At 40.2% G+C, this 13,906-nt stretch overlaps 1 protein-coding gene across 2 annotated transcripts in view; it reads right to left on the reverse strand.

Annotated features, from left to right (window-relative positions):
* Window positions 1-13,906, reverse strand: part of odad2 (outer dynein arm docking complex subunit 2) — a 52,645-nt gene that overhangs the window by 10,541 nt on the left and 28,198 nt on the right. For both annotated transcript variants that reach the window (XM_061666457.1, XM_061666458.1), the window contains 5 exons: window positions 11,001-11,181; window positions 10,845-10,906; window positions 7,937-8,051; window positions 3,637-3,825; window positions 3,197-3,418 (listed from right to left, as the gene is read on the reverse strand). In XM_061666457.1, coding sequence (XP_061522441.1) covers window positions 3,197-3,418; window positions 3,637-3,825; window positions 7,937-8,051; window positions 10,845-10,906; window positions 11,001-11,181 — 769 coding nt within the window. The remainder of the gene's footprint in view (window positions 1-3,196; window positions 3,419-3,636; window positions 3,826-7,936; window positions 8,052-10,844; window positions 10,907-11,000; window positions 11,182-13,906) is intronic.

Genomic DNA, 13,906 nt, shown 5'->3' on the forward strand with positions numbered 1-13,906 from the left:
TGGCAAACACTTTCCGCTACGTTTGAAATCGGGAATCACGCTCTTCTGAGGTTTTTGCACTTTACAGAACTCCAGTGACCTCCAAGTCGAAAGGGAAAGGAAGTGTACATGCTTCATATAACCTCGCTCCCGGGTCCCCTCTCGGGTTGGGAGGGCTGTGCACACTACTGCACATATCGTATCACACATGTAGGTGTCACAGTGTTAAGTGTGCTCACGTTTGACCAGCTGCAGGTAGTTCAGACTTACCCTTCCCCCGAGCTGCCATTATGGCTCCATCAGCTCCCAGTGTTCCCATGATTCAAGCGTTAGGATGCGGGGGCACCAACAGGCAGCTAAGTTTAGCTCTGACTGGTTGGTGAAGGAAGTCAAGGTAAAAATCATTAACTGCAGCCTCTCGCAAGCCAGAGCGTTCTGCTAGCTTCTGTTTCTGAAGAGGATGAAGCAAGGGGCACCTTTTACTTAAGCGCCTTCAGCTAGATGCTGAGCCCCAAAAATCTGAACAATTAATATTACAAAAAGCTTTATGATATTCCTTTACATTACTGATATTGATGCATTTCGGTTTACGCATGGAGAATGAGGAAACACTACTCATGCAAGCACTTAATGGCCCAAACATTTTACAAATTAACACTGGAAATCATAAGCAGAAGCCTGTTCCAGAAACCCTGGAACAGCATGAAGCCGTAGTACCCAGAGAAAACCCATGCATAGGGGAGAACATGCAAACAACACACATAGAACATCAGAGAATCGAGTCCCGAACCTCAGAACTGTGAGGCAGACGTGCTGACCAATATTCCACCATTTCTTTTTCAGTTACTCAGGTACTTTTATGTTACTGCTAGCACTGATAACGGCCATCTGCATTTGGTCAGTTTCCTCGATTTCTCATGAAAGAGCCTCTTGAATCCATACAACTGTCTGAAAGTGTCCATGAGAACTCATGCTTTGAGCAAACAATCCAGCCTTTTGGAAGCCATGTAAAGCACCGTGGCAGGCGTCACACAAAATGAAGCGCATCCATATAAAACTGTGAGATACCAAGAGTAGATGTCAAATCAAACGGTGAAGGGCAATCCATCTCTCTGGCTAAACTTCTCTCTGCCGTTTCCTTTGAGAGAATCGTGTTACTTCATGTACGATCATAGAGGTCAAGAGATTCCTCGGAAAATATTTTGACAGGAAGCTTTAGCATCCCTGTTAAAAAGATTTGTAAATGACAACCTGAATCCACTAAATTAATGTGAATGAAAGGACAATATTCAAGCATTGTGGAAGGAATAAAACAACTAAAACAAAGGCAGTTTATCGATTTTCCAGAGTGAAATGCTTTCTTTTGGATGCCTAATTTCCTTTGTGAGCCTCAGGGTGCTGCTACACACATCATTAAGTGTGCTACAGCATGAACATTACGTTCTAAAGCAACTCTGGAGTAAAAGAAATCTGCGCTCATTTGAAACTGTACACTACACGTGGGTGAACATGTTTGGAGAGCTTCTCCACAGCACAGAAAATCACTGAAATACTGTTGCAATAACACAAGAGGTGGTCTATAAATTTACACCAGACCATATATTAGTCACAGACCCTCATATCAAGTAATAAACTACTGATGATGTTTTTTTTGTTTTTTTTTTACAAATTCTTTCTATGGGGTGTCTGTATGTCATCCAAACGGATCATTACAATGCCCATTGCACGGTGGTGATTGACATGCTCTCAAACTGTAATGTCTCCTCCGGGTCACGCAGGGACGTTTCATGCTGGCTGAGACTGAAGCCAGACTGAACAATGAGGCCGCCTGCGGTGGCTTTCCTTGTCTGAGATTAACAACAAATGCAACACTTGGTGCAGTTAAGGTCTTTAAAAGGCCAAAAATACATTATGGAGCATTGTTGCAATCCTTCACTGCTACATTAATAAGGTCAAATACTGCAACCAGATTACAGAATGTCATGCATTTGCCCACATTTCCCGAGATAAGACTTTTTACAATAAGCACACACAAATAAAGTACACACACACACACACAAAATAAGGTGTGTCACTTCATATTGTGTAAAATTTAAAAAAAGTTCATAAAGACTTTTGCAAATAGGACTTTTTTTTCAGAACACCCAATGTTTAGTTGAGCAAACCAATTATAGTTAAGTGCTCAACCTCAGGGACTGTAACAGCATAAAATATAATACACTAATTTTATGAACGTGGGAAAAATGTTTTACTTTGGTTTAGATATAAATAGTACTTGGAATGTTCTTTCATTGAAAAAAAAAAAAAAATCAACAGCTTTACAGTAAGTAGTGTACTGTGTGCATGAGACTGAGGGATACATCATGCAGGTGCGAGAATTTACTGAATGGAGCTCTACATGGAACTTTTTTCAGAGATTTTAATTTATTTTTTTCACTAACTTCCCTGTCTAGACTAACTTTTAATTTAAGAAAAGGCCAGGCTTACTATTGTCCTTTTTTTCCTAAGTTTCCTACTTTAATAAATATTGGTGTTACCCTACACACAACCACATAATATAACCTGAATTAACCTAAACCTACTTCTAAAAAATAAATATTCATATTCACATTTTATGGAAGCATTAATTTAAAATGCATAACACTAATAATTGGAGTGTAGAAGTACACTGTATAAAGCTCAGATGTGTATTTTTACATTCATGTTGGACGTGATTAGTTTGTAAAAGGATCTTAATTTTGACTGTGTTCAGTGCATCTACCGCTTGTAACAATACAAAGCCCAAAAAAAAAAACATTTGGAAAGAGAATATAGTTTTTCATTTCTAAGCTGGCAGCTCGGCCTGATGCTGCATTCTCTCCTGATGTCCAGGAACCGACCTTAGCAACTGTTGCCACCAGCTACAAGCCTTTGACTTGCGCTGTAATGGCATGTAGGCTCTAGCAGAGAAATGACACTTTGCACACACTGCGCTGTTTGCTCTACTGAATTCCCATGATGGTTAGAAAGTTGAGCCGTGTTTCCTCAACTGAACAAAAAACACTTTTGTTTCTGGCTCCTTACACAAAGGATGTGGAAATAGTCACAGATTTAATTTATTCATTTTCACACATGACGAAAGCAAGTGTGGTGCAAGACCACACTTTTCGTAACAAAATTACATAATTATGCAGTAGATTCCCAACAATAAGCAGGCATCAAACATCGCACGACTGACCTTTACCACTCCTTCACCGTGCATGATGATGCAATTGTTTGACTCCTTGGACAACTGATGCAGGGCCATCACTGTACTGTGGCGGACTTTCATGTCCTGTGACTTTAAGTAATGCACCAGGTGGGGCACCACTCCCGCCTCCCCGAAGGTCGCCCTGTTGTTGCGCCACGTGCAGCACTGGGCGATGGCCTGAGCCAGGTGGCAGCGGAGTAGGTCATTGGGCTGAGTGGAGAACAGGATGCCATTAGAGCCCAACAATCAGTCAAGGGAACACAAAGTTAGTTACTGCCTAGCAACAGGCTCTACAATGCATGTCTCATTAGCTGGATGGATGATATAAAGGATATAAAGAAGCAGCCTTTAACGGTTGTAAAGACAGTTGTTTATTTGAGAGTGAACACGAGTTTAAAAAAAGAACACAAGCTTTGAAGTGCGCTTACTTTGTCAGTCAGCTTTGCCAGCAGCAAGACCACCTCATAATCGGTCAGAACTGCCAAATTGTACTTGTCTTTGGCGATTTGGGCTATGACAGCACACATGCTTGCCAGAACATCATCGTTGGATGACTTCAGCAAATCAATGACCAGCTCCATGGCTCCCATCAGGGAGCTCACCATTTCCCCTGCTTCCTAGAGATAAACAATGCTTGCGTTAGATGGTGAGCTATGAACACCAAGGGCGATCAATTTCCAAAACTAAACAAATACAAATAATAATAAAAAAAACATAATCTACCCTTAACCTTTTCATTGGCCTGCTGGGTAAAAGTGACCCTTAAGAACTCTGTTTAGCAACGAGGGGCTGAGAAAATGTTGACAAGACTAAGGAATTACTGTTTACTCATTTGGTGGTGGGGAACATTTACAGTATTTACTCAACTGTACCAGCAGTTTAGCAGGCACTGACAGTCTAGTGGTACACGCTGCTTCCTTCAGTGCAGACGGTGAAGGTTCAGCATTTCTCTGCATGGGTTGTATTTGTCAGATGTATTGTATTTGTCCTGCCTGGAATAAATCAATTGTAACAGCCTTCTCTCCAAGTCCAACTTTGTTTCTCCCATTCCCCTATAAGGTGCGTTCTCTTCTTCTCAGCAGACATCAGATTGTTCTTTTGTTTTTGAAATGAGGCATCAGATGGTCAAGTGGTTTGAGATTTGAGATAATATGGTAGCCTGATATATGTTGCTGTCTGCAAGTTACATGTTATTTCAGCTGTAAACTTTAAATGGAATACAAATGTTTTTTTATGTCTGTGCAATTTATACCATTACCTTTGGAAGGGAGGCTTGATTTCTTTCTTTAAAAAAGCACATCAGTAAAAGAGAGTAAATTAGTTTTCCTGGTATGTTTTGTTGCTCAAACATTTATCTACATAAAGGTATCAACCCTCAATACTTTTGTTTGCTTTAATAGAAAATGCTTCCCTTTCTTAGAACAGAAAAAAAGCAATCAGTCTGAAATATTCCTCGGCACTCTCCCAAAGTTGCCACATGGAATTTAAAGCTTAGAAGTGACATTTATAGCACTTTCCCCCAGAGAACTGTTGAATTGTGAGAGAAGCCTCACAATTCAAATTCATGGCCATGGCAGGTACCGCAAGTGCTCTTACCCACTTATGGGGCAACGCTTTACCAAACCAATAGTCTGGTAGGGAGTACTAAAAGAACCACAGCGGAAGAGCTGGCAGAGGCACGGGCTTCAGCAGGGCTTTTAAAAATACAACTCATCAGATTGCAGAAGAACTGACCAACGTGGCAAAGTCTAAATCCAAGCCTCCACTCTTCTTGAAAGATTTTCTACACTATGTTGGAGTGTCTGTAGGAATGTTTGCTCATCCGTCCTTAAAATGTTGAGATGGGCTCATGTGTGCTAGAATATTCCAAAGGTGAGGTAAGGGCTTTAAAATGTATCCGCACCAAACTCATCCAAACATGCCTTTATGAACCTTCCTTTGTGCACGAGTGCAAATTGGCCTTGGCTAAAGGCTTGCCACAAAGATGCAACCATTAAATATATTCTAGTGACAAATTAAGTTGTGTCCATATGATAGAAATGCTTGTTCACAATGCCTATTTTGACCAACACTGACACATTGACTTTACTATTGTAAAGTCTAATAAAATGTAGCTTTGTTGTGTCTAGTTACACTGAGCTCAATGGGTGTGCTGCTGTGTTTTAAAGCATAGCTTTAGCTTCAGTTGAATTCTAGCCAGGATGCAGTCTATGGGTCCTGTGATACTTTGCCAGGGGATGAGCAATGTGTGCAGCGACAAGTAGAAAAGTGGGGAGTGGGTAAAGGAGTCCAAGGCCAGCAAGCTAACCCTTCCAAACACACACAGGAAGCTCTCAGGCAGGAATACTGACGATGGGAGTCCCGGCGACAGCGGAAGCTCTCTAAAGCCACCAGCTGCGATGTGACTGGCCCTGAATCTCTTTCATGGCAAGGATTGATGCCCAGATGCTGTATAATGAGGCTCTTCACCAAGGATCAAGTCAAATAGATAACACTATCTGTTGTGTATTCTAAGGTTCCTCTCAAGAACATCAGAATGACCAGCATGAGGATAGTATAATGAGCATCCTGTGCCCAGTAGAATTATAATATGTTTGATTACACGTGAGTCAATCTGAATAATCATTGAAAAATAAAAACAACTGAATTATTCAGTGGTTCAGAGTCAGTTCATTGAGGGGCATCAAAAGGGATCATCCACCAGATACATAAATAAATATGCCGTCTCATGAATCCACTATAAACCTGCAAAAATGTATTTTATGATTTATAAATCTTAATGCAAATCGTACCATTATCAATTGTATCATGTTCCTTTAAAGGTAAGATGCACAACTGGGCGTATGTAAAAATAATAATAATAATAATAATAATTCGGAAAAAAATAAATATATAAATATAAAAACATAAATGTCCCTAAATATTGGCAGCAAATATGCCGCCAAACATTGTCAAACTTCATTAGACCTCCTTAGCACGGGCTTGTGGTCCCACTTATCCCACCATATGGTTGCCATGCATCATTTTCACACTACTGAGCCAGTGAAATTCCAGCCAGCTCAAAACAAAACAAAAAGAAAGTAAGCAAGATAGAAAAAGGGCTTCACCAAAGACCCTCATCTGGATTCCGACTTCTCTCCATGACAAGTTGTTTGCCTTAATAATAATCATAGTCATAATACGGTAACACAATATTAATATTTGTAGATAAAGCACTGGGGGATTAAAGATGTGTTAGTAAACAGACTTCATGGGACATTTTCTATGGCAGCATCTAAACGGATTAAATAGTATCTTAATGATAATAATAACATCAGACTGTCAACTGCCCACTGAAGAGCTTCTTCGGGATGGGTAAAATAATATTTTTTCTTTATCCAAGCACTCAGCTCTGAAATTATGGGATTTGTCATGGCTCTGACAGAAGATCACAGAATTTAGAAATTGTCCAATCAGAGGATGGCTCTGAGCATGCTACTCAAAGCATATTAGGTTTCTAAATGGTATATATGTGCATTCTATGACATGTAATACATTAACCACCAGTCTTCCTATTACATTTCAGCTTGGTGACTGCATTTTCCATTTCAAACATATATAAAGATGGAGATTTTGGGAGTTTTAAATTACCACATTAAGCGATACAAGGTGTAAGACTGAATACTGAATACTATAACTAAAGCAACAAGGTGCTTGTACATTTGTAATATACAGGTAATCTGCTCAGATTGCTTTGGGGAAGCTACTCAGAGATCCTTTGGTTTTTACATGGTACCTGTATACAGTATATGCAGATTCAATGATGTTGTATTTCACTTAAAAATCAATATAAATCTGGACACGTGAGTTCATCAATGATAAAAAAATGATCTTGTATTCTGTTGTACACTTGGCAAATGTATCTGAATAACAGGTAGTATGTTGAGTCAGGATTTTCAGCACGAGAATAAGAAGCAACACCACAGGATATTACTTGGTCTTTTCTCCGCGCCTGCTTCCCACTTCAACAACCTCGGTGTGCCAAAGGAGCTGTTCTGCTACTTATTAGGCTGTGGTTCATATAAGCCCTGTCTGAGATCGCCCTGAACCTGCTAACCTCCCAGCAGCAGGTTACAGTGAGACAAGCATGGTGATATATCAAGGGGCTTCTGCTATGTGAGTAGACTTGAATGCTCACGTAACTTTTAATTCTGGAACAACAAAAAACCCAAGGCTGTCTTAAGGCTTTGGTTTTCTCTACGTGCGGACACAGTCTCAAGACAAAAAGAAAAAAAAAGAGAAGGGAATGACTCACAACAAAAGTGAAGACCTCCACCCAGGTTCAATCAGTAACAAAAGTGTAAAAGGTGAACGCCTTTATTTTTTTGTTTGTTTCACTCGACCATATGATAACAGGTCCATTCGTGGTTTTACAGATGTTGAATCTGGAATGGGCAGAACTGTTTTATCATAACTCAATATAGTTTTGGTTGATGGAGACTGACGTAAGACATTAGGCAGATGGGAGTCTGCTATTTGTATTCTAGGATGAAGGGAATGGTTCTTAAATGTCTCAGTGAAAAAAGATAATAAATTAAAAAGTATTTGCCATAATTTGAGGAAACCAAAGATTTAATGGATATCAGCTGTGTAGTTATTGCATAATACTGCTTACAAACATGGGGCCTACTTAACAAAAAGTGATACAAAAAATACCTTTGCATTTACCAAATATGATATTCACTGTACCTTTGCATTCTCAATACATGGACAAAGGGCCCATGCAGCACTGGACTGAACGTCTGGGCTCGGGTTTTTCAACAAACTCCATACCCAGCGGATTGCATCGAGCTCCTGAATGATCCTTTGGAAGAAAAACACTGGTGTAAGAAATATAGAAGGGAGTGGAACAAGTAAACAAACAAACAAATATGAATCATGTCTTAATAAATAATTTCACATTCAGGCTTTAGTAAAGGTTGCAAGACTGTCCTGAATGAGAGTCAAATTTTGCCCCGACCATTGAGACATAAATGAGGACTTTGACATTTCGGCCTGACACTCCATCAAAGAAGAAAAAACTACTTTCACCAGAAGAAAGTTTTATAATGGCCCAGACAGAGTCCAGACCTAAATCCAGTAGAAAACCTGTAAAATGACTTCAGGGGTGCTGAGCACATCATCTGTTCTGATTTGGAGCACTATTGCAAAGAAGACTGGTTTGCAAAGAAGACTGGTTTGCAAAAATGTTTTCATCTTTTTTGCCAAATTGACAAGTCTAGACATGCCATGCTGAAAGACAAAAAAATTAAAGCAAAAAGGTACAGCAAGAAAGTTCGAGCTTTATGGTGTGCACACTCATGGAACAAGCTAATGTAATGTTTATGATATGAATATATACAATACATATACAAAACACACAGTATATAGTCTACACACATGCACCAACCAGCCACATTGCAGGCAAGAGCTGTACTGCATCGAACTTAAGAGCTGGTACTATTTTTTTTCTACATTGTTGAAAACTACAGTTATATTTATTAAACTACTATTTGTTTGACTAGTGTCAATAAAAACCGAGTTCAGTAAGGCTAAGTGAGGTTTCCCCTCAATCTGCCTGGCTAGCAGCGAGCTCCATAAAATATACTCAATTTCACCATCAACATTTCACCACAACACATTCTCAGTCCTACTCACTTCCTCCCCAGGCGTAAAACTCACTCAGCTGCTGTGCTTACTCCAAATCCCACTCTACGGAAAAGCTCAGGTCAGAAGTTAACTTACATCTGTGTGAAGTGCCTCACGCACAAATTTATATTTAGACAGTCACACTGAGACAAATTTTTGTTATACATTATGTTGGTGGCATATTCTTTAACCAGAGCCCAAAAAAAAGGTGAGCCCTTTCCAAATGAAACAGCGCCAGAGGTGGGTCTATATTTCATGGAGCTTGTGTGAAGTTTACTGAAGCATTAGCTGCATTTAAAATTGCATAGTCAAGGTTCAGAATGCACTGAATTTACACCACAGTGCACCCGTTGTGTGGTGTAAATAACATGCATCCCCATGTGTGCTTGCACCAACAAGGGCCAACATTGAATGTTGTCAGAATTACTTAAACACGCCGTAATCACAGTATCTCCGTGACTGGCAATGAATGAACACTCATCAGAGGCGTCCCGTGCACCATCTGTGTTCTGTTGGCACATACATCAGTCTCGAATGATCATAACATCAGATTCCAGTCTGCGGGGCCTCTTAAATCTGCACCAAAAACAAAAAAGGAAGCTTCATCTCATCCGCCAAAACAGCTCTGTCTTCCTGTGAAGCAGGTATGTAACAGATTAGCATTGAAGTTGCAGCTGACAGTGATGAATTAGAGGAGGCGGCCGCAGATGCTGGAGGTATCGAACCGTGTGTGTTCTCTCTTGTAGCAACATAGGAGTCATTGGAGAAAGTGGAACTGGAGTATTTGATGGAAAAGCTTCAAAAAAATTGCTTTGAAAAAACTTCCGGGCTTCTGACAGTGATATTTGAGGAGGTGAGATTTGTCTGCTGTCGAAATAAAAATTGGATAACATGCACAACATAACAGGAACACAAATGATGTAAGTTCGTATTTGTTAACAAGTCAAACCATTAAAACACATGGAAAGGCAGCTTGGAACAGTTTTTGGTTAGAACAAGAAACTATCAAATGCAACTGATTATAATTGGTGTGCAAAATGCTGTACATACATGCCTTGAAATAAAAAAAAAACTAAAACAATAGCTCTTGACATAAAATTTTGTTTATAGCAGCTATAAAGAGTAAATTATAAAATGTGAATATGTGGTCTAGCCTAAATAAACATACTGTGAGAAAACAGACAACAACATGGACCAACATCAAACTTTGTCTCATTTAGTTGCCTTACTTTCTTTGAATGCCCTGGATTCAGCTTTTCAGCAACGACAGCCTAATGGCTGATTTGTAATAATGGCAGCTTTTTAACTATGAGAACTCAGACTTGTGAGTTTTAGTTGTGTGCTAATTCAGATGTGTCTTGCTGTCCCTTCAGCCTTGTAAAAGCAATGAGGCACCGATGGAAGGTCCACAGTGTTCTCCTGTATCAAGGGTGAGGTTTTAAATGAACACAGAGTAAATACTGGATTTGACTGCGGGTCGCTGTGCATTCCCAGCCATGTTGTCTTGGAAATGGGAAGGCTTTACATGTATTTGTCTTGACAGTGGCCACAAAGCTACAGTAAAAATGCCAGGAATTAAACCAACCTCTATTTAGAGCAGCAGGTAAAATAAGCAAAACCAAAACAAAACTATTATTAAACCGGGGATCAAAGAGAAATATATCTCCAAAATACAAATTAAAGCTCCATAGCTTTCTTTAAACATCAACATGTGACAAGTTAATGACACAGTCTTTCTATCCAGCATTTTCTTGTCATCCTCTTGTCATAGGAACTGAATGACCAGGAGTATAGTTTAAAGTTATTTCAGTGATGACATGAGTAAACTGCTAAAAAGATTCAGAGGGACACCCCACACCATGTTAACAATAAAGCCACATCAAATAGGCTAGGTATTGTATGGTACGCTCTCAATAGTAGTGTAAATGCTAGTATAATCTGTCAACGGAATTAAATGAGGCAGACTTACGCCATGTTGTCCATATCTGTGGCACAGGCCTCCACCACCCGGGTTACATTCACCAATAGTGCCTAGTGGAAGGACAATAAATTAGATCAGTCCATACACTTCAAAAGCTAAAAGGCAATTTAGAAAAGGTTACATAAATGTGTGGTTCCTGCATGCCTCGTTTCTTCCGACAAGTAGGTGGACTAGTGGTTTGAGGCCTCCACACTTGCGGATGGTGATCTTGTTGGCAGGTTTTTGAGAGAACTCCGCCAGGGCTCCTACCACATTAACCAACACCTCTTCAGGCTGATTAGTCAGCAAGCTAATCAGGGTCTCCAGGACTTTATGCTCTTGAAACCTTTCGGGCATAAAGAAAAGGACAATTCATTTTGGGGTACAATCACCAAGGACAGCGAGAACATCCAAACTCCACACAGGAATTCCCAAACCAAGATTCGAACCCCAAACAACTAAGTATTAACCGTGAGGTGGACATGCTAACCCCTAGAACTTAGTGGGAGAAATAATTACCCCTAATAAAATAGATTAGTGATTATACTTTGGTGGACAGTACTACTGAACCTACTGTATAATTCTGATAGTGTAACATCTTGCTTTAGAGAGGCTACAGTGCCTCTTAAATTAAGCATCCCGTATATCATGTAGTGGCTCAGGACTTGATTTCTGGTTTTTCAATGACTAATTATTTCCTGTCATAGGAATAATTGGCAATATTTGCTATATGTCATATAAAGCAAGACCAACACACGGTGATATCAGTCATAGCAGATATAATGAGTATGTATTAATAGCCTCTCTGACAGTAATAGATGATTAATCCTTAATCAAGACATTTGTGTGGTCAGTCTTGACATATGAATGTGAGTTCTGGACATTCACGGCGGAACCGCGGAGAAACATCGCAGCAGAAATGTGGTTTTACCGACGAATGTTCAAGATTGCCTACGGTGACAGAATAAAAAACGCATAAATTTTACGATGTGGAAATCAAGAAAGACAGCTCATGACAACAATTGAACGACGCCAACTCAAATTTATTGCACACTACATCAGAAAAGGAAAATTGGAGGATTTATGCCTCAGGGTAAGAATAGAAGGAAAGAAGGCACAAAATGGTCAAAGGAAATCATATTTCAATAATTTTCAACCCCATTTCAACAGTGCTCTGGAGTACCGCCAGAGACCAAGAAAAATGGCACCACATCACCCAAACATAGTTCGCCTAGAGCCCGGATCGGGTTTGCTACTGACAATGAGGACAAATTCTTCAGTAATGTTTCAGAGAAACCATTAATATTTGTTTTGCAGATCTTGCACTCAAAGAGGCGGGTGACCTCTTTGACTTCTGTTTCTTATATTCAGTATGTTTAATGACCAGGTCATCTGCTTAACCATACTTCCTTGATGTTGTTGTGGGTAGGTCATAGATATATGTACATATTAAACAGTATGGGTCTCAGCACTGAACGTTGTCGAAAGCTGTTTTTGAGCTTCCTCACACTGCTGCTCTGGCCATCGCTGGTCAGTAGCCGAAAGCTGCGATTGCTCAGCATCTCCATTATAAAGCTCACTATGTCCTTATCTGGGATGGTTTCCAGAAGCTTAATGTTTATTCCCCGCAGCCAGACAGTGTCGTAGGCAGCTGTCAGGTCCAGGAAGACGGCACCAGCCTTCTCTCCTGCCTGGAAGCTGACTTCTATCTCTTTGCACAAGAGGGTTGCCTGGTCTACTGTTGACCTGCCACATTGAAAGACAGCTTGCTCCTCAGGTAGCTGGGGGTTGATCACGAGGCCAGAATGACACTGCACATCTCCACACAAAAAATCCACACACTTATGGAAACTACAGTTTCAGTTTCAAGATTCCAACCATTATTTTCAGCTTTATTGATTTAACTCACACTGGTAAATCGAAGGCGGCACGGTAGACGACTGGTTAGCACGTCTGCCTCACAGTTCAAATCGGGTTCAAATCCTGGTCTCACCTGTGTGGAGTTTGCAAGTTCTCCCCGTGCCTGTGTGGATTTTCTCCGGGTACTGCGGTTTCCTCCCACATCCCAGGTAGGTTAATTGAAGACTCTAAATTGCCCATAGGTGTGAATGTGAGTGAGTACACCAGTTCAGGGTGTACCCCGCCTCTCGCCCCCCATGATAGCTCCACCATGCTCGCGACCCGAGTGAGGATAAGCGGTATGGAAAATGAATGAATGGTAAATGGTAAACCAATTTTAGTCGACATTGGTAACATTTAAACCAGAAGAGCCGCAGTGTACACAAGCCTTGAAGCATCTTTACAAAAGAAGTGTGTATTTGGGGTCACTTTAGGAAAAGTATTTAAGGAATAACAAAGGAATAACAAAATATAGGCACAAAATGATAATGCAGGAGAATACCAGGACAGAAGGACAGCTAATATAACCATGTATTACCAATTTGCAATTTGAATGTTACCTTGCAACAGTGCCCTCAAGATCAGTCTCAAACCAGGCTCGTTCAAATTCAAATTAGACAGCTAGCATTAAAACTTGTCCTCAAGGATTTTTTTGTGATTGTGCCTTGTTTCCCAGTGGGATTGAGTCGTAAACTACAGCACACATTTCAGAGGGATATAATGTGGTCAAAGCAAACCTCAAGAAACCCCTGATGTACCGTTAACATTCACTATCTTTTTATTCACAGTTACGGTCGCTGGCATCCTGGTGCTTAAGCTATTGTAAAGGGCCACGGTCATTTCGGTTTGGGCAGGGTCCATAGAAGCAATAGCCTATTCTTGAAAGAAAAAAACAATGCTAATGAACAGACAAGCTGCCAAAGCTAACTTGGGTGAAATTCACCCTAAATACAAGCCAAGTGTGAACAACTGACTTCGGTATAATCTTGTAATCAGAGACTCAGCGTTTGACATACAGTAGCTATATGAATAGCTAGTTGTGCTTATTTTTGGTAAGCCAATCCCAAGTGACAAAATTATGTGATGAGAAAAGAAAAACAAATCTATTCCACATAACTGGAAGCTCATTAAAGTCTGTCAAATACACCGGGGCAAAAAAAAAAAAAAAAAGG

Source organism: Phycodurus eques, chromosome 21 (assembly GCF_024500275.1).
Source record: "Phycodurus eques isolate BA_2022a chromosome 21, UOR_Pequ_1.1, whole genome shotgun sequence".
Taxonomy (NCBI): domain Eukaryota; kingdom Metazoa; phylum Chordata; class Actinopteri; order Syngnathiformes; family Syngnathidae; genus Phycodurus; species Phycodurus eques.